This window comes from Lepidochelys olivacea, assembly GCF_965140295.1.
Source record: "Lepidochelys olivacea isolate rLepOli2 genome assembly, chromosome: 17".
In the NCBI taxonomy this organism is placed as follows: domain Eukaryota; kingdom Metazoa; phylum Chordata; order Testudines; family Cheloniidae; genus Lepidochelys; species Lepidochelys olivacea.
The window spans coordinates 4,273,569-4,294,598 of NC_140427.1; the positions used below are offsets into that span (position 1 = coordinate 4,273,569).

Below are 21,030 nucleotides of genomic sequence, written 5' to 3' on the forward strand. Positions count from 1 at the left end.
CAAGAGGCAGTGGCTAGATTGACAGAAGAATTCTTTGTCAACCTAGCACTGTCTCCACCGTGTGGTTAGATTGGCTTAACTATGTCTCTCTGGGGTGTGGAGTTTTCATACCCCTGAGAGATATAGTTTAGCCAGTAACTTAGTCAAGGTAGCAAGTAACTGAGGAACGTGCCTGTTTTCTATTTAAAGGCATTTGAGGAACTCAGGGCTGTTATGTTTAACAGGGCGCTTCCCTGCTAGCAGAAATGAATAGTTGTAGTTAAAGATTGGTGGTCGTGATCAGGTTTTGGGTTTTTTTTTTAAGCTGTTGGTGTTGAAATGTGCTGAATTCACAGACCTGAAGACTGAAGTTCTCAGACAGATCAGGTGCAACACTGGCAGTGCTGAGTGAAACAAGCTTCTCCATAATGGCCAGGGCTCTTCAGTCTCTGGGGCGTCTCTGTTAGTATTTGGGGGCTAGTTGGGAGGGTGAATCTTATGAAGTGCTGGAGTGAGACCTTGGAACTCAGATCACTGAACAACAGTCAGGTAGTAACAACTTCCAGTCACTACCACTCTGGGCTGGATTTGAATTGGCGATTTGCACCAAATCTCTAGTATGACTCCTTTTACTTCACTTTGTTTTACACTGGGGTGAATTTGGCCCTTGGAGGTCAAAGGCTCTGTATTGTACTGCCAATCCTCCCAGCCAGCCAGCCTTCTGTTTTTTCAATTAAGATGCATTTTTTGATCATTTGTCCTGGATCATTAAGACTGAACTAAATCCAGCCCTTCGTAAAAAGACAGAAGTCCATTGAATGTCCTGAAGTTGCACCGGCTTCCACCAGGGCTGAAACTGGTCTAAATCCAACCTGTTTGAATTTCTGACAATGAGCCTGTTTGCAAATATCACTCGCAGATAGGGATTCCAGTCCTATACCAAAACATAGCCTTGTGCCGATAAACACTCGGAGTCGATATACCAGGTGTATGCAGACACTTTAAAATGCCCCACTGAATAAAACATTTGCCTAGACTTTGTAGAAGGGCAAAGCCCAGTTGGACTTGAGTGAGCAGTTCAGCACAGCAGGGGGCACAGCGCTCTTTGCCGTGGGGACTAGAAGCAGAACTTGCCTTTATTTTTATAGGACTTTTGTAGGAATGAAATATGTGCTCGTAACCTCCAGGAAGACTGTTCTTTAACACATCTGCTTCAGCCAGGCAGGATGAATTAAAATATCTATAAAGCTGCATCCACAGCAACTTAAGTGCACTAATCCTTGGGAGAAAAAAAATCTGTTAACAATTGTCAGGAGGTTTTTTTACTTTATTTTCCAAGTGCTTGTTTTAATAGACTTCCCACCAGCCTTTCCCTGTAAGACTGGCCTTTCCCAAGTATATAGTTGTGTGGACAATCATACACCTTTACCTTGGCACCAGAACCTTCCCTCCCTCATCCCCCAAACTACCGTCATGATTAGCAGGATCCATATTGGTTCCAGAACGTTGGGACATTCTTGATGCAGCTCTGTTGGCTTCCAGGAAATGTCTGTGATCAAGGATGAATCTGGCTGGGTTGTGTGGCTATATACATTTATCGGACCCTCCCACTTTCCCTGATGTAGGGAAGTGTGTGTATTCTCCCCACTTCCCAAGGTAAGAATTGCTCAAAGGAGTAACGTGATATCAATCCTGTAGGAGGAGGAACAGCCAATCAAAGTTCTGCTTCTGCACTGTTGGAGTTCAATAAGGCATTTTGCCATTGATTTCAGTGAAGAGCAGGACTGGGTCCCAGGTTTCCTGCCACAGAGATCTGCAGGCCAGCACCAGTGTGTTAGGGGATCTCCCTTCCCTCCTGTTTTTGCAGCCATGCTATTCTGTTGCAAGCTGATGCCTTTTTCATCCTGAGGTGACTTTCAAAGAGCAAAGCATACTGCCAATGACTATACTTCTCTTAGCTTGGGATACTACTGCTTCAGCAAAATACCACCTGTTCAGCTTGAGTTTGGTCTTTGAGACTTTGGAAACTGACACTGGGGGGGGAGTGAGGAGGAAAGTATAATTTTGATCTTGGGCCAAGGTCATCAAGTGTCAAGAGACTAGTCTCAGCCTTACATCGGAGAAGGCTGGAAAGCAGCAGGGAGCATTTCAGGACTGCATTACGCCTCCTTACATTTCAGTGAGGTTGATCAGGCTGCATGGAACGTAGAGACCCAGTGAGGTGAGTTTCAGGTTTCATTGTGAAAGTTTCACCCAGTTTGGGTGTGGAACTAAAAAGGGCTGTGAAATGAGCCCAGCGCTGCGTAAATTACTCAGGACAGAGCCGTGGGAAGGGAAGCTGGGCCCCTGCAAGATTGATAATAACACTCTCCTGATAGTGTTTGTGGCTGTGGCCAAGAAGGAACTCTTCCCACCCAAGGGGGAATCTGTGTTTCCTTTCACTGCAGTCACACCCAGCTCGTAAATCACAGTCTGCCAAAACAATGCCTGAGAGCAGGGAAAGCAGAGAGTTGCACAGCCTGTTTCTGTAACACAGTGACAGTTCTCAGCCTTCACTCTGTGAATTCTTACCATCATTCTGTCGGCAGCCTCTTCATGAGACCTGTGGTTCCGCCCCTTCCCCCAATAAAACACTTTCCCATCAGGCTCAGAAAGGGGCTGCGGCCACATGTTGGAAAGGATATCATCTCACTCCCCCATGCTTGCAGCACTGGGACTCAATCCTGCAAAGTGCTGAGCACCTGCCATCGCCATTAGCTTCAGTGGGAGTTGAGGGCATTCAGCGCCTGGTGAGACTGGTCCTTAGCAAGTGATAGGCACTTTCACTACCTCCAGAACCAGAGTCCCCAACAGTGAAATCAGTCTCCATACAAGTGATGCCTCCAGGATGAACTTTCAGCTCCCTCTGCTCCGAGGACCTAAAAGCAAAAGTGACTATAAACCGACACGATGCAGACTATGCAGAGCAGCCTAGTGCCACGGCCTGAGCAGAGCCAGCAGCATAAGTGATGCAAGTTACATTGGTTTTAACAGATTCCTTCAGTGTGTGGCAGTAATGCAGGAAAAGAAGATTTGGGGGAGGGGAGGGAGATGTTCTTTTAACCTTTTTAGCTATTGATTACCAAAGGTAGGCAGCTGGTGCCTAGAACCACTGCTTATAGGACCCAGTCCTCTCTCAGTTGCTGTGTGTTCCCTTGTCTGCTTGTTGAATCCACCATTCCTCTCCTAGACTGTGAGCTCTTTGGGGCAGAGGCTATCTTTTCCTTCTGTGTGGGCAGTGTGGGGCCTTTGGTGCTATGTGGGGCAAATAACCACGAATGCTGCTATGCAGGGTTTAAGTCTGCACAACAAGCAACTGTTGGAGGGAACCATGCGCAGCTGGAATTTAATGTGCAAGCCCATCAGGAGAGTATTTCGAATGGCCTCGTGGTCAGCTGTGGAATAATAAAATGTGAAATGATTGCCTGTGAAATGTATTTGTAATCCATGAAATAGTGAAAAGCTCTGGCTTCTCGCACCTGTGAACTGCCCCTTCGATTCCAGGAGCTACCTAGATGTGCCATGTTGGGGTGGGGAATTGTGGGAGAGCGTTATGCTGGCCCTACATGAAGGAAGCCTTGCTCTGTAACAGCTGGGAAGCAGGTGGTGGCCTCAGACTGACTGTTGCCCTTTGCCTGTTCACTCTGCCCCACTGGAGCTGGAAGAGTGGCAGCGGGGAGACAATGGCCTGATGTGGAGGAAAAAAGAGTTAGGAAGAAGAGTCAGGGGATGGCTCTAAATAAATAGTTTCCCCTTTAAAAGCCTTGTCATGTACCTTCGTGCCCCACCTGTGCTGCTGCCATGTTTGGCACGGTGCTTTTGTCCCTGGTTCTCTTTAATTCTGGCCTCTGCTGGTGGGTCTCCTCTGCTACTGCGTGTCCTTGTTAGCGAAGCTTTAGCGTGCACATCGCTGTTCCCTCTGCTGCGTTCCAGCTCCCCAGAGGCAAGGCCAGTGATAGAGGGCCCAAGCTAAGAAAGCGTCTGACATGGCATTAATAAGTACAAACAGTGCGCTCAGGCTTTATGAGCTGAAGTCCTTGCAGGACTGCTCTGCTTCACTGCAGGGGGCAGGAAGTGCGTTCTCTCCCTGCTCAGTGGGGATCCATAGTAAAAATCCTTATTAAGCTCATATATTTCCTGCTATGCAGCTGCTTCTCAGACATCAGGCCTTTTGTCACATTGTAAACGTCAGCAGCGTACATTACTGGGGCAAAGGCTGAAATTGCAAGAATGCAAGAGCATCTAAACCCAGTCGCGTGTGTGTTAGTTTGGAACGCAGCCGTAGTCTGTTACCACAACTGAACAGATTATCTTCAACCATCTTAAGGACTGTGACTTTCTGAGGCCTTGCAATGCCACTTATCCCAGAGCCTAGTTTGATAGCCGTTAATGGCCACTGAATTGTAAGGCTTTATAATGGAAACAATTGCACCCACCTTCCTCCATAGATACTGTGTAGGGCTGCTGTGCACAGCATGATCCTGTTGTGAGGTAACTCCCTTCTCTTCATGTGTCAGTATATTCGTGTCTGCATCTGTAATTTTCACTCCCTGCATCTGAAGAAGTAGGGGTTTTACCCACGAAAGCTTATGCTCAAATAAATCTGTTAGTTTTTAAGGTGCCACCGGACTCCTTGTTGTTTTTGTGGATACAGACTAACACGGATACCCCCTGATACTTGACAGCATGATCATAACCCATTGAAGTCAATGGAAAGACTCCTGTGGATTTCTTTGGGCTGTGGATCAGGCCCTTAGCTGCCATAATCCACCCCAGAGGTGGTTGTATTTGAGTGGCAGCTCAACGGTTCCTGTACATAACGTATGTAGCACCGTTCACCCAAGGATCTGAAAGCACTTTACAAAGTGTAAAGAAGCCTGGCAGGAAAGATCCCTGTGTGGGATTTTTATCTGTCTTGCTGAGCAGTGACCAGATCCACCAAAGCTGTAATGACATGTGCCCAAATTCATGCGGTGAATCAGTGGCAGAGCTGAGGACAGAACCCTGCCTCCTAGCTTTCCTGCTTTGAGCGCTAGACTACACTCCCCTCGCAAGGTCAGAAATAGAACCCAGGAGTCCTGACCCCCAGGCTCTAGCCTGCACTCCCTCACTTTGAGAGCAAAAGGTGCTGTAGAAACATGAGATATTGTTTGTTTAACCACCAGAAAGACAGACATTAATACAAACTCTTGTCTCATAGCTCCCCAGCCCCCTTCCCTCCTCCCCATTTGGTTATTGCTGTGCCTGAGCCATCCCTTTGTTCTTCCTCTGCTGCAGGTATCCCCACGCTCATCGTCCTGGACGCCAAGGGAGATGTGATCACTCGGCAGGGGCGGGTGGAAGTGCTGAATGACACTGAATGCCGAGAGTTCCCCTGGCATCCCAAGCCTGTGCTGGAGCTGACCGACTCCAACGCCGTCCAGCTGAATGAGGGCCCATGCCTCGTTCTTTTCGTAGGTATGGAGCACTGTTGATTTCTTTCTTTTTTTTAATTCCTTCACTTATTATTTGGGTTTCATCAGTTGCGGAGGGTGTCTCTTTGGAGGAGATATCACTGGGATGCTGTTCACCAACCCATTGATGTTCTCCTTGGCAATGGAGCTAGCGAGGTACTAGATATATAATTATAACACACACCTCCCATTGGTATTAGATATATAATTATATCACACACACACACACACCCATACTTTTCCACAGTATGCATCTGATGAAGTGAGCTATAGCTCACAAAAGCTTATGCTCAAATAAATTTGTCAGTCTCTGAGGTGCCACAAGTACTCCTTTTCATGTTTGTGTGTGTGCTGTGATGTATTTTGTACAAACAAACTCCAGCCCCCAGGGTATTATTTGTATCTTAACTTTATTACCTGCATGACGAAGCATGTAGAGGGTGCTCTTGGGTCACAGTATCCCAAAACAACTCCCATGGGTAATGACCGATGCATTTTGGTTTGATCTACCTCCGCTCAAAGCATTCAGACCACAAACCCACTGGAACAATCAGGGTGGGGTGGAGTCACTGATCATAGCAAAAGCGACCAATTCTCTCCTCCTCTGGGGTAGAAATAAGAATGGCCACACTGGGTCAGACCAATGGTCCATCTAGCTCAGTATCCCATCTCTAACAGCAGCCGGTACCAGAGCTCCAGGGCGAATGTAAGGAACAGGACATTTTTGGAGAGATCCGCTCTGTCTTCCCCTTCCAGCTACTGGCACTCAGGTTTAGGGTCGCCCCAAGCATGGGGTTGCATCCCTGACCATTTTGGCTAATAGCCATTGTTGGACCTATCCTGCCTTATTGAGTAATTTGTGAACCCAATTATACTTGTGGCCATCACAACATCCCATGGCAATGAGTTCCACAAGTTAATTGTGCACTGTGTGAAAAAATATTTCCTCTTGTTTGTATTAAACCTGCTGCCTATTAATTTCATCAGGTGACCCCTGGCTTTTGTATTGTGTAAAAGGGTAAATAACACTTCTATTCACTTTTTTCACTATACCATTCGTGTTTTTATAGACCTCTATCATGTCCCCCCTTTTCTCAGCTGAACAGCCATAATCTTTTTAGTCCTTCCTTGTGCGGAAGCCACTCCATACCCTTGATGATCTTTGTTGCCCTTTTCTGAAACTTGTCCAGTTCCACTAAATCTTTTTGGAGATGGGGCGACCAGAACTGCCCACAGTATTCAAGGTGTGGGTGCGCCATGGATCTGTATAGTGGCATTATGATATTTTCTCTCTCATCCCTAATTGAAGTGTAGTGTTGTAGTTATGCTGTGGGATGGCTGTATCCAGGGACAAGGAGGAATTAGAGGGAGTTCCCTGCCTCTTCCCATGCCCTTTGTCATGGACAGCACACTTTTCCATAGCATTCATAATATGGGTTTTGTATCTTCATTTTTTTTCCTTTTCAGCCTTGCTTTTGACCCTGATTATTTATTCAGTGGAACCCAGCATGGGATATGAACGCAGAGTGAAAACCCCTCTGCCCCCTGCTCTTTTTCCTGCCCCCTTGCTGGGAGGAAAAGCTTGATGGGCTCTGTGTGAGTGAGGCTGTCAGTGCACAGAAACACACCTGGGAAAAGTTGTTTTTATCTTGCTCTGAGTAAAGTTTTTCTAACATCTGTCTGCAAACAATCTGTGGGGAGGAGACTCCCTGACGGAGATTGGGAGCTCGGCGTGAAGTGTTAGGGGATGCTCCTAGATGTGATTTCCCCCACCCCCCATGGGACAGACTAACCCCACCGTGCTATTGCAATGTCATGCCACAAACCTACAGTGGGGCAGGCGGCTCTGTGTGGCACTGCACATAATCACTATTGAACCCCCTGATTATCCTTACAGGATGCAAGAGTGCCAGGTGGAAATCGAAGCTGGTTAGCCGGCTTCAGAGCAGACAGAGATCCTAAATCCAACCCACTGAATTTTCTAATTTGACTGAAGAAGTGTTTTTTTACACATGAAAGCTTATGCCCAAATAAATCTGTTAGTTTTTAAGGTGCCACCGGACTCCTCTTTGTCTTTCTAATAGAACTGAATCTTCTTCGTCTCCAGGTATTGCCTAGACCAGTGGATTTCAACTTTTTTACCATTGTGGGCCACATACGCAGCTTTCTGTGTTCTGTGGGCCACATCCACACAATATATCTACACTACCTGAATGGACGTCACTTGGGCCGCAGCTGTGTGCTGGCTGGCTGGGCTGAGGTTGCCACGCACAATGCAGTTGTTGCTCCAGCAGTTCCAGGGAAGAGGTGGCATTTACCGAGACTTCCTATGTCCTTTCACATACCCAGCATTTTAGGAGCAGTTTGTGCTCTGTTTAATGAATACTCTGCTAACACTCTCTAACCAAGCCTCTCCAGACACTCTGAACACTCATTAAGTGTCACAGCCGTCCTGAAAAGCAGGAAATTAACTCTACATTTTACAGACGGATGAATGGAGCAAAGAACAGCGAAGAGATTTGACCGAGGACACAGAGCAAGTCAGTGGCATCGTTAGGAAAAGAACCCTGGAGTCATTGTTCCCTCAGCGCCTGGCTCCAGTCACTAGACGCCCTCTTTCTGTATGTCCCCAAGTCAGTTAGATTCACCAGTGTTTTGAAACTGAGACGCCCTCATTTGCGGGCATCTGGATAGCAGTGACTGCACTTTGTTTTATGGTCCTATAGCTCAGTGCTTCAACTCTGGAGGAGGGTGATACCCCCTAAATAATGGGAGCCTCCGAGCAGCTTCAGGCTCTGGAGAAAGGGCTGGGATCTCTAGGTCTTTGGGGAGGGGTTCTAGGCTGCAGCATTTGGTTCAATGGAGCATCAGTTATGAATAACTGACAAGTTTATGGAGTAGGTCAGCCGCAGCACAGAGAGCTGAGTTGGCATTTAGCCAGTAGAGTTTGTGTAGAAAATCAATCACAGTCCACCCCCATTGCTCTCTCTCACATAGAGAGATTGCAGATAATAGCTCTAGAAGCTGTTTGCTGTTTAAACAAGCCAGGGAATGGGGGGTGGGAGCAGAGAAGCTGTGTCTGGTGGGCCATGTCTCTGTTCAAGGGCAGACAGAGCTCCCTGCTGCCGTGGGGTGGGAGTTCTCTCAGCATCACCTCCTGCCTGTTTCAAAGCAGCTGGAGGGTCGGTCTTGTGCTGGCAGCAGGGCAGTCTGCTCCGCTGAGAGCTCGGCGGTGGCACCGTTACCAAGAGGCATGTCTGGGGGCGTTTATGGTGGGGCTGTTTTTTCCTATGTTTTGATACTGAAAGCTGCCCCGCATTGAGATCTTTTTGTCTAGTTGCTGCGCAAGGACGCGTTGTCTCTTCCTTCCAACCAAGCATTAGCACTTCATTTGTGGCTGGTGTTGGATTGATGTTCTCATCCTTTTCCACTGTACCTCTGCCAAAATCACAGCTCATTCCATAGGGCTGCTGCTGTAGAGACTTGCAAGTGCCTGAGCAGTCATCCCAAGGTGGAGAGATGGGTGTAGGGGGGGACAGGCAGCGTCAGATCAGCGTGCTCTCTGGTCTTCAACTGGCTGACCAGCTTCTCGGTGTGTGTTTGGCCCTGCGCTTCAGGGGAGCAAATGCTGCAATGTTTTAGGAGCAGGAGCTGCTCCGCCGTTAGGATTTATTTCCCAGGCTCATATGAAAGTACGTTTCAGCTGCTCCCTGATTGCTACAAGGCCACGCTGGCTTTGAAGTTGCTGCCATGCGTTCTGGCTCCTGTTTTCTCTGTGGAATAAAGCCTCCTGTAACATGGTGTCTTTGGATCCATTTGATTGTAACCTCCCTCTTGTGTTGCCTTTCTCTCTCCCGCTGCCTGTGCCCTGCAGATTCGGAGGATGACGGGGAGTCGGAGGCAGCTAAACAACTGATTCAGCCGATAGCAGAAAAAATCATTGCCAAGTACAAAGCCAAAGACGAGGAGGCGCCGCTGCTGTTCTTTGTGGCAGGAGAGGTAAGAGGGAGAGGAACTTCCTTGGCTTTATTTCTTCTGCTTTTTAAATTAAGGGCCCAATTCTTCAGCTCTTAGACCTGCAATTCCTGGGAGGCCAGGAGTTCTGTGTGGGGCAGGCCTGCAGGACCAGGCTTTTTATCAGCTACACAAGCATCTGCTTCTCTTTGGAAAGTAATTTGGGGGCTTCCTGCACGTCTTGTGAAGAGTGAGCTGACCTCCCACCCACCCTGGAGCACCTGCCCCCAAGGATCTCCTGGCACTGTACAGACATGAATGAATACACAAATGTAGTACCTGTCCCCATTGTACAGATGAGTAAACTGGGGCACAGAAATGCTGTGACCTGTGAAAGATCACAGAGTGAGCCTGGTACAGAACCCAGGAATCCTGGCTCCCAGCACCCCGGCTCTAACCACTAGACTCTGGTTTTTAATAAACCAATCAAAATAGTGTTTTGGGAACACAAACTTCCCAGCTTCAGGCCTCTATTCGATAAAACTCAAACAAACCCCAGACATTTCCAAGCAGCCAAAGGGAGCGTGCCACTCCTAGCATTCTTTAAATGCTTTGCCCTTAAGACAAATGGGGAAGTGGGGTTGGCAGGATCGCCGCAACAGCAGGGGTTGTTGGCTTTGAAACTCCTCTTGTGCCAGTTTTCTTCTTGACTATCAAATGAGGCCTGTGGTAACATAACATGGCTTGGGGCTGACTGCATGAACAGGTTACTTGTATTCCGATGACAGCCCGGGGGCTAGGGCAGAATTTTGAGGACAGAATCAAGGGTTTTCTAGATTCTCTGGTGGTGTTTAACTGATTGGAGACACTCAATGCAAGACTCTGGTGTGACTTGTCCATTCTTGACTTTCAAGCCGCATGAGACTGTGCAGTAATCTCCCAAGCAGAGAGAAAGAGACCCTTCCCTGGAGACATCGATAGACAGGACAGAGCTCTAGCAAATAGGCAGTGGGGAACAGTCTTACTGTGCTTTTCAGCAGCGTGGCTAGCTGGGAGCTGACAGGAGCTCTCCATTTCTCATTTATACGGGTCACTACTGCCTTTGCCCTTGCTGGATGAGGACTGGATGCAATCAGCGTGCACTCTCCCTCTGTCTGTGGGGTGTGGAAGGGAGCAGGGGGAGTAGAGGTTGCCACCCACTGCGAGGAGTAGAGACCACACCGCTGGTACTGAGGGAATTCAGAGCCCGCATCTCAATGACTGGACTAAAGACGTAACATTTACAGGCTTCCCCTGATGGGGAGGGAGTGTTTGAATCTGAGAGTGATGTCACGTTGTCCATAGCCCTGCATCCCCCCACCCAGACTGCGCTGCTCTGGGGACTCAGTGCCCTGAGAGGAGATGCCCAGGGAGATGGTGCTTTAACTGGGAGAGGAAGCTGAGAGGCACTTTTTAATTGTGCTGTCTGTTTGTACCCCCCGCAGCCACTCAGAAAACTTACATGGCGGGCTAATCAGGCATAGGGCAGGCCGGGGGTGTGTGTGAAATGCATTGCTCAGCACATCCCTTTGGAGCATGGAGCCAAACTGGCCCATTTCTGTTGAACGTGGCCCTGTAACGAAGTGTGCTCTAGTGGCTTCTAATTGGAGGCATTCCTGCGCAAGATTTATCGAGAGCTCCCAAGTGGAGCCGACAGCCCCGTGATGGATGTGTCTCTGCGGTCCAGCTTCTGTCTGTCTAGAGAAGGGGCAGTGAGCGTGCTCCTGGTGTCCTGGAGGGAAGCGCTGCCTCCCTGGCTCTGCAGCGCGCCTGGAGCCGCAAGGACAGGCGGGTGTTGTGTCCAGAGGTGCCCCTGCTGTTCAGAGGCTTTGCAGATGGTACCTCTGGCTGGCTGAGTACCATGTGTACTGGCAGCCTGCTATGTGCTCCATCACATGCTGCAACAGCCTCGCTGGCAGCGGGGAGGGTGTATTCTCTTGGTTTCTGCTCAGTGTTGTGTTGTCAGTGCATTGTGCTTCCCCCGGTGCTGGGTGCAAGAGGTCTGTAGATCACATCTTGGCGACTCCAGGGCTACACTAGGTTTCCCTTTACACCCTCTCCACAGCTCTGCATGGCAGGTGACCATCAGTCCTCTGGCTGAGTTGGTCAAATGTGATTCCTTCCTCAGCTGGCCAGAGAGGTTTCTGCAGGGGAATGCAAAGCAAAGACCCTCCCTCTTCCTGGCCCTGCTCCATGGACTGAGCAGGCTGCCTCGGATGTTCTCTCATGGTCCTGAAAATGAACGTAGGCAACTGGGGACTCCAGGAGATTAGTGTGTCTCCAGCTTTCTGTCGGGCTCTGAGCTGGGTGACTCCTGGGCTCTGCGTAGTCCTCTATCAGGGCTGGCACTGAAGGAGAATGCATTGGAAGTCTCCGGGTCACCTCTTGAATGTTAGAAACTGGTCAGCTGGTGTAGATCTAAAAAGAACTGACCTGAACCTTCCCCAGAGACTGACAGGAGCCCGGGAAGGCGGGGGAGAACCAGGCTCCTTTCCCTGATCCCACTTGTATTTCACTTCCTTGCACCTTTGTGGGCACGTCTAGAAGTGGAAGTGCCGAAATACAGCAGCAAAGGCAGGACGCCCCACAACTCCTAGGAGAGTCTGCGCACGGGACATGCAGCTGCATTTTTGGCTGCTGGATGGAACTCTTGGAGGTTCCGAACTCTTGGAGGTTTGCTGGTTGCTGTTTCTAATACTAAGTCCCTCTGTATTTATTGCACAGACAGGAAACTTGGCAGGGCAGGCAAAGAGATGAACAAATGCAAACCAGCATTTTCTTTCAGTCCTTGCTGGCTGCCAGGTATGTCTGACCCCATTCAACAATCCCCTGGCATAGTGCAGCGTGCAGAGGTGCTCTTTTAGGGCCCTATTTTATTGCTGCACCCCAGCAGCACCGAGGGGAGGTTGGAATCAATAGTTAAATCTTATTCCCTGGTGAGCTGGCAGCTGACCAAAGCAATTGCTGCAGGGCCAGCACTGACTGGCCCCAATCAGCTCCCCTCTGAGCCAGGCTAGCCTTTTTAGAACAGTCTGTACTGCAGATACGGGCTTGGTTTCATGGAGTGCCCTGGAGTGCTCTGTCTGTGCAGAGGAGAAAGGAAACTCCAAGAGTGCCAGGGGCGGAGGAACGAATAGTTTCTGAGTGAGAAGATTCTTCCCAAACTCTTCGAAATCTTCTGCCTCCAGTCCACCACTTCCTGGGGCCACTGTAGGAAAGGGGCTTTTGCTTCTGACACAGGCACCAGGGGTTGACTCCAGTCTGGGTGTGAGAGGATGCAGCTCCTGTGGGGATCACTGAGCTAGATTCAGAGTGATGTGACGTGCAGAGCACGTTGCAGGCCAGGTGGAAGTGATCTGGCATTCAGTGGGTGAACAAGAGGAGTGGGATAAATCCTGCCTTTGGGAGCTTCTCTGCAAGCGTAGGTGATTGTGGTCAGTGAAACAGCAGCAAGCATAGGGCTGAGTGCTGGGAATGCCTAGGCCTCAGTTTGGGTCAGTTGCTCCAGCACAACCCCAGCAATTTCACTGGCTGGCACGAGGGTGGCTGAGAGCAGCATTTGAGCCACAGGTTTTGCTCCTGGCTCTGCCGTTGCCTTGCTGTGTGACCTTTCACACTCCATGTCTGTTTCCTCCTGTGTCCAGTGGAGACAGTGTTTCCCTAGCTGCACTGGGTGGCTGGTGTTTGTAGAGACCCTAGAAGCCCAGTGGAAGGAGTCAGTGTGAAGAGAGATTCTTATCAGCCCTTTACTAGCCTGTGCAGGTCATGCTGTCACTGTAAGCTTGAAAATTACAAACATGCTTTAAACAAGGATTGGAAAATCCATAGTGCCCTTTAACTCCCCTGGCAGGGTCCAGGAGGAAAGGTCTGTGTTTCCCTTCCAGGCTCTCAAAGCAGGCGGCTGTCCCAGGGAAAATCGCGCAGCATAGGGCTGGGCAGGTGCAAAGCCTCCCATGGCTGTGTAACGTACGTGTGTGTGCCCGGTTCCCGTGTGCATGCCCAGCCCTTAGTGCTCCCCTCAGAGCTGCGTGGGGCCTGGAGCCAGCCAGTTCCCTCCTGAGCTGCATTGCGCCAAGAGGGGAGCCCGCTATCCCACCCCTGTGGCTCCCTCCCCCACTCCAGGGGCGTGCGCTGCTCTCTGTGACACACACGTCCATCTCTCTCACACGCTGTACCCGTCCCCACCCAGGGCCATCTGCCCCACTAACATTGCCCCCTCAGCCCGGGTCTCTGAATAACCTCCTTGTTGGAAAGGCATCTATTCGAACGGTGCTGCGCTCGCACCCCTCCCCCGTAGCCTCTGGAGCGTTTTCTCCCCTGGCCCTCTTGCTCACTGGCAGTAGCTGAAACACTGATGCTTATTCATGCTGCTGCCAGCTTCCCAGCCTCTAAGAGTGGGGGGGCATCCTGAATGTCCCATTCATCACCTTCTCAATAGCTCCGACTGCCGGCTCCGTGGCCATCCCTGCATTTCCGGGGGCAGCTCTGCCGCTCACAATGTGGCCTGTGCAGGCGCCACCCACTTCTCTCCAAGGCCCATTTGCATTTATTAAAGGGTTGCGGTGGTTTTGCGACAGTCAAGTAAAGGGTGGGACCTCCTGATGCCTTGCATCCGGGCTGGCTCTTATGACTCGGGAGCCGTCTTCATCTTCAGGCCCATCAGCCGGTTCCAGGTCAGAAGAAGCGCAGGTTAGAAACGTCTGAGAAAATGCGGTGAGAAGGCCCTCAGCAGTTACGCAGAAACAAAGCTGCAGAGACTGATCAGAGTCATCCCTCCCCTGCCACATCCACCATCAAACTGGCTGCTCTCGAAACCCCCAGCTTACCAGGGGAGCCAGCATTATAAATTACCTTGCGCGGCTGGCCGCAGCTAAGTGCAACCCAGCTGACTAAAGAAATGTTTATTACCGCTGTTGAAAAAACGACTCTGGAAAAAGGCCCAATTTCAGATGCTGCACATTCTAGGTTTGGCCGCGTTAACTGGAGCACAGAAAAAAGCATCCTACTATGGTGCTTGGAGCCAGGAGCGAGAAATGAATCATCCCAGCCCTGGCTTTGTAATTCTGCAGCTCTGGCAGTGACAAATTGGTTTTTACCCTTTCCCCAGAGCTCTGATTTCCCTGCACGCATTGACCAAAATGAATGCAACCCCTGCTGCACACCCCCACACCAACCAGCCCTCGGGTTGGATTCATTACAGCCGCCGCGTGTGTCTGGGGATATCTTGGAGGAGGCTCTATTGTTCCAGGATTCTCTCCAAAATACGTTGTTGTTGAATTGTTGTTCTTTAATTTGTTGTGTGCTTGTGTCGGCCTTTTGCGAGCACAGATGTCACGTCTGTTGCTTGGCTCTGTGCCTTTGTCATTTCACACCCTTGCATTCGTGTTTTACTCTTCTCTGGCACCTTGTGTCTGATGATCACAAAGCATTTCAGAAACCACAGCGATATTGGTACTGAAACCAATCTGATGGTTGGTACTACGCAGTATACCACAGCTACTTAGATCTTCATACCCAGAGCTGGGAAAGAACTCAAATTCCCCTGCTCCAAAAGCACAGGCCCTTACCATTTGAGTTAAAGGAGACTCTCCATAAGCAGCTCTCAGTACAGAACCTTTTTCACACGTTGAGCTGTTCTGATACCATCCAGCAGAGGGCAGTTATGTACACACATTGGCCAGCTCATTGTAGTACTAACCTGTTTTACAGAGGAGGAAACTGAGGCACAGAGAGGTGAGGTGACTTGTCCAAGGCCACATAGTGACTCAGTGGCAGAATGGTGAATAGAACCTGGAATCTCCTCCTGGAAGCTTCTCGTCCTGTGCTGTAACCACTAGGTTACGCAAAGAGCAAGGCCATTAGGAAAATTGCAGTTTGTACTAACATTAGTCTGGTGCAGTGGTGCGCGACTTTAATCCCATAAGAACGGCCATACTGGGTCAGACCAAAGGCCCATCTAGCCCAGTATCCTGTCTTCCGACAATGGCCAATGCCAGGTGCTCCAGAGGGAATGAACAGAACAGGTAATCAAGTGATCCATTCCTTGTCGCCCATTCCTAGCTTGTGGCAAACAGAGGCTAGGGATACCATCCCTGCCCATCCTGGCTAATAGCCATTGATGGACCTATCCTCCATGAACTTATCTAGTTCTTTTCTGAACCCTATTATAGTCTTGGCCTTCACAACATCCTCTGGCAAGGAGTTCCACAGGTTCACTGTGTGTTGAGTGGGAGGCTGAGGCTGGCGGATCGTTCAGGGATTCTGGGCTGCGGTGCCAATCAGGTGTCTGGTGCCAATCAGGTGTCTGGTGCCACTGACAGCCTGGCCAGCAGGTGGCTGAAGGACTGGCTAGAACAACACGAATGACGTGTTGTGATCTGCACTCTCTCTGTGAGGGGTGATGGACCGATTGATCAAGGTGACGAACTCTGTACCAGTTTGCTAGATGGACTTGGGCTATTCCACCTGGTGCCCACTCCATCCCTCCCACTTGAGATGCATGTTGCCCTGGCCCTCCATGGAGATTGGCCCACCCAAGTCCCAGCCTTGCAGTCAGTTGCAGGTCAGAGTGGGCAGTGGAGGCGCTGTGCGCAGAAGGGAGGGAGGGAACAGCGTTAGCTGGCTGAGGCTGAAGTAGGTCGTGCGAGTACGTGCACGACTGTTCTAACATCTCTCTTGTTCTCTCATGCGTGTGCATGGTGGTGGCTGGGAGGGGTGGGTGGAAGGGAGTGTATATTCATGCCCTGGCAAGGCCAGGGTGGGCGTGTTAAGCAGAGCATTGAGAATTGAAGAGCAAATCCCTCCAGCCCTCATGGGTCACCGAGAGGCTGGTGTGTAGCTGACAGGGCACATTTGAAGCAGCTAAAGAAACAATGGCTTTGTGCTGAGATTGGATTTCTGAGCTGTAGCCTGGGGCAGGCAGGCCATTCTCTCAGGACATGCTGGGTGGGAGCATTCTGGAGTCCTCGGGGAAGGGGGCCTTTACCTCTCGCTCCTTGTTTTCATCTCGGTAGCCTGGGTGGCACTGACTTGCTCTTGGAGCTTTCTTCATTCTCTCCTGTCTTGTGACAGACAGCTCTGGGCAGAGGAGAGCAAACAAAGCCCAGCTGCTACTCAGAGCTGGTAGTGGCTGAGGCTCAGATGAAACTGTCCTGCAGCCCCCAACCCTACCCTGCATCTACCGCTTTTCTTTCTTTGGGCTTTGTACTCAGGGACAGTTAGCCCCAGGGAGGTCATTCCCACCCCCACACAGTACAGCTGTCTCCGTTAAGGGTGCTGCAAAGCCTACGTTCTGGCTCAGCCATCCTCATTCCATCAGGCCACCCGTGCACTGCGTGAAATCACTGCCGGAGTGAGTCTCCCTTTGATAGTCACTAGGAATGCTGGAACCAAGGTGGCTCAGTCCAGGACTTGGGGGGCTACAGTTCGGGCATAGAAATGAGCTCATCTCATGCTTTGCACCTCTTGGCTAACTGCCATAGCGCAGCCCAGGGGTAAACGCTGGCCACTGTCATTAAATAGAGGAGCTGCTCCATCTTCTTCTGAGCAGTCAGCACAGCACCTAATTGAGCACTGCATGATGGGATTTGTAGTCTCTCTGGGCTGCACCTCTGTATTCCAGATGATGGCGGAGCAGTCAGTTGCAGCGTAGGGCTCATCTACACACAGAAATTGTCCCAGGATAAGGGTGGGCGAAAACCCATTTTGCTGGTGCACGTTGCCGTGCGTGTGTTCACGCAGCAGCACACTATGTCACTACAGGCATGGGGCCCTGTGAGTGGGTTTCCCAGCCCTCTGGCTCACACAGTAGTGAACAGGGCTACAGAGCCCCAGAGTGAGCCTTAATATTGGCGAGCATCACCTCAGAGAAGAGGGGAACACAGAGAGAGGACAGGGTGGGGTTGGATGATGTGAGGTAAATAAGCCCATATGATACCTAGTCATGTCCACTTAGCAACCAGGGCTCCTGAGTCAGTAGTTCAGTAAGTTCCCTACTAATAGGTTGCATGGTGGAAGGGATCTGAATGAGGCCAGGCTGATGCTTGCCCAGTGGTCTCTTAGAAGGGGTTCCAGGTGGATGGAGGACAGCAGGGAGGTATTTGCGTGAGGAGGGGATGCAGGGGAGTGTCCAGACTGACCTGATGGGAGGAGAGGCACAATGCTGGGATAGCGGGGCTCCTTCTGCTTGCTCTCTAGGGATTTGGGTTTCCTTGGCTCAGATAAGGACTGCTCTGGAGGAGAGACGCTTTTTCTGTGTTCTGCACTTTTGACTTGAGAAACCAGGCCACAGTAGGAGAAGCTCTTCACCTTTATCTTCAAGCACACTGATCAAGTGCAGGCAACTGGGGGGAGACACCTGGCTGTTTGTCCGAATCAAGGGCTTGCTGCTAAGAATTTCAACAGAGCGCATTTAGCAAAAGGCCTTTCCAGAGAGGTGTGTTTGAAGGGAACTTGCCTGCAGAGAGAGCTGTTCTCTTTGTTCTGGCTTTCACTGTGTCTCAGGAAAATAGATCAGAGGATCCAAGGCTCGGGGTAGAAAAGACTTGTCAGGTTGTCACGTTCATCCATTTCCCCACCACCACTGATCTGTTTCCTGCAAGATCTTCTCCAGGACTTGTCCAGTTTTAAATCGCTCAGGCAGTGAGGCTTCCACCACTTTCTTCGAAGGGCCTATTCCTCAGCTGTACTGTTCTGGCTTTTGAAAGCTGACTTTTCCTTCTTTCCCACCTCTGCTCCTAGCTATCCCCTAGGATTGCCCTAGACAATCAGCGTCTCTCCCACCTTGGGGCTTAGACACGCCAAACACATGTAGGTGGTTATATTCCCTCCACCCCTCAGGCATCACATAGTTGGGTCTTTTCATCTTCCCTCCTCCATGATTGTTATTCCTGCTCTTCTCTGAGCTCCCTTCAGTACTGGTAACTTGCCTCCCTCTGGGACGATACGCTCGGCTGCGTGATCGCCCTGAGTGCTTTGCAGGAGTTGAAGGGCAGAGTGGGCTGTTGAACCAGACAGGTGAAGATGAACACCTGGCAGTGCTGTCGTCAGAAGGCAGTGGCCAGCCTGCCGCGTGGGAACAGCCCTCCCTGGCCCAGCGGGAACTCGTGGCAGTGCAGCTAATGGCAGGCAGCAAGCAGCAGCCAGGATAGGGTGCTGCTCCCTGCTCGTCAGTTACACTCCATGATCCCGGGAGCGTGGAGGGTGAAGCAAGCCTGCCAGTCTTGGGGGGATGCGCTGGTCTGCTGCGTGGCTTTTCCTGTGTTTATAGGGAAGCCTGCTGGAGAGTTTCAATCCTAGCTAAGTGGTAAGGGGTGTTGTGTTAGGTTAGATGGAACGTACGGACTAAAGGTGTTTGCATAACCCAGTCACTGTCCAGCATTCAGCAGTGTTCAGCAAGGGTTGGGGTTGAGATACAGAGACCTGCGCCAGCTCGGCACCATGGCAAACACACCATTAACAATCCTGTTAACCTTGTATTGAAGATAGAGCAAAGAAGGCAAAACAGGTAAAGCATCTGCAGTGTAAAGTGTTGGGAAAGGCTTTCATTTGAACCACATCCCTTGTTCCTTTCCCTTTAGCTGGAGAGCGCTTTTAGAAGGCGACCCCCTGTTGAACTGTCCCTCAGATGGTAACAAAGATGATAATGACTGTCGGGGTCGGGGTGGGGGCGGGGGGAGAAATTTATTGAGCTGGGCTGGAGCTGATGTTGCTGTTAAAGTCTGATCTTGGTCCTCCCCAGGTGGTGGTTGGGTTTCAGCTGGAGCTGGTGGAAGTGATGATGTCATCTGGGTCATGCTCTCTGGCCGGGTCAGGACATTTCTCTGGATCTGCTGTGGTCAGGACATCTGCTCTGGATCTGGTTGGCTCCAGGCTTTGATTGGGTGGGGGGTGCTGTTCCCTTTGGCTTGGTCACTGAGCCAAGCATATTGTGCAGGGCCAGAGTTCTTCATGAAATGTGCAGCCTGGATGCTGGGTTACACCAGCCAATTCTCCATTCCTTGGGCTTCATTCTCTTTGTTTATGGGCTCTTTCTTGCTGGCTTTCAGGACGACATGACTGACTCTCTGCGGGATTACACCAACCTGCCCGAAGCGGCGCCCCTGCTCACCATCCTGGACATGTCAGCCAGAGCCAAGTATGTGATGGATGTCGAGGAAATCACTCCTGAGATCGTGGAAGCCTTTGTGAGCGACTTTCTAGCGGACAAGCTAAAACCTGAACCCATCTGAGGGGCTTTCAGCACCGACAGACATTATTTAAAACTAGGTCTCTTCCTCCGCTAGCTGAGTGCTCAGCGTGTTCTCTCGCACGACCCAGTACCCAGCCTTCCTGTGGTGCCTTGTTTTACGCAATGAATCCTCCTCCGAAGCAGACTCCTGGAGATGCACTTTCAGCAGGGAGTTGCTGGCATTTGGAGACTTTGCTTGTGCTTCATGGTGATATATTCTCTAATAACCAGGCCAGAACCGTTACCATATCGTTATTTTATACACAGCACTAGCTAGTAGGCAAACGTTTTGCATGATGTTCTTGCCAACTTAAGCATCAGGCAGTGGACTGGGGTTCTCGGGGCTCTTATATTCCTCCTCTTCTCCCTTCTCATCTTCACCCTTCTCTCCTCTCCCCACCCCTTCCTAGACAGACAATGCCAATGAAGCAATAAGAGAATTCTCTACTTTGCCACCCAACCTCCTTTCCCTCGTCAGTATCAGTGAGCCCACAGTGCCAAGGAGAAGTGTAACTGCTGAAAAGCTCAATGCAGATTGGTCATGATGCAGCAAAGGTCTCTCTCCTAGTTCAAGAACTCCAGTTTCTAGGTTGTATTTACCCGCCCGCCACCTCCCCACCAAACACACAGCAGCCTTAGTTAAGTGTCAGTCATATGCATTTGGGGGAAATCCCATGTACCCCCATACACTCCTGACCCAAAAGGAGAAACAATGCAGGGCTGCCCTGATCCTCCTCTGCTGTTCTCACTGACATTTTCTCATTCTCTCTTGCCTTTTTCTTCCCTCTGTTTCTTTCCTCTCCCTGGTAAGAAATGTCCTCCCCCTACATTCGTTGTTTAAGATGTTCTTTGTAGCTGTTTCCCAAGCCCAGCCTTGATGGTGCTGTTCTAAACACAACCCCAAGCAGCTCAGCTGAGCCCCCAGAAAATTGAGGTTGTAAAAACTGTACATGGTGATTGGAACTTTGTAATAAAATGGTTACAGTCACCTGGTTCCTGGAGGTGCAGATTCCCTGGGCCCCGCTCACAACAAAGCCATCGTAATGGCTGGGGTGAGGGTTTGGCCATGGGGGCGGGGGGGCTGAGGAAGAAGTGTGTCTAGTGGAGACCTGGAGGCGTTACTCCAGTATGCAGATCCACCGACACACATGAGTAAAGGTTTTTGGTTTGGGGTCCTCATTGTGGCCTTTCTGTGCCCAAGGGGCTGCTGTAACTGTCTGTGGCTGGAACCAGCCAACCGCAGTAGATTTTGGTGCTGTGTCTCATGCAAAGAGTTTGTTGTTAAACTAGAACATGGCTCCTGAATGCTGCAGCTTAGGGGTTTATCCCACGTAGCCC

At 50.4% G+C, this 21,030-nt stretch overlaps 1 protein-coding gene across 1 annotated transcript in view; it reads left to right on the forward strand.

Annotated features, from left to right (window-relative positions):
• NXN (nucleoredoxin) overlaps positions 1 to 20,680 on the forward strand; it is a 99,463-nt gene extending 78,783 nt beyond the window's left edge. Inside the window, exons 6-8 of the mRNA XM_084650984.1 lie at positions 5,296 to 5,475; positions 9,346 to 9,470; positions 19,511 to 20,680. Of these exons, the coding sequence (XP_084507110.1) occupies positions 5,296 to 5,475; positions 9,346 to 9,470; positions 19,511 to 19,693 (488 nt within the window). The 3' untranslated portion in view covers positions 19,694 to 20,680. The remainder of the gene's footprint in view (positions 1 to 5,295; positions 5,476 to 9,345; positions 9,471 to 19,510) is intronic.
• Positions 20,681 to 21,030: the final 350 nt, after the last annotated feature.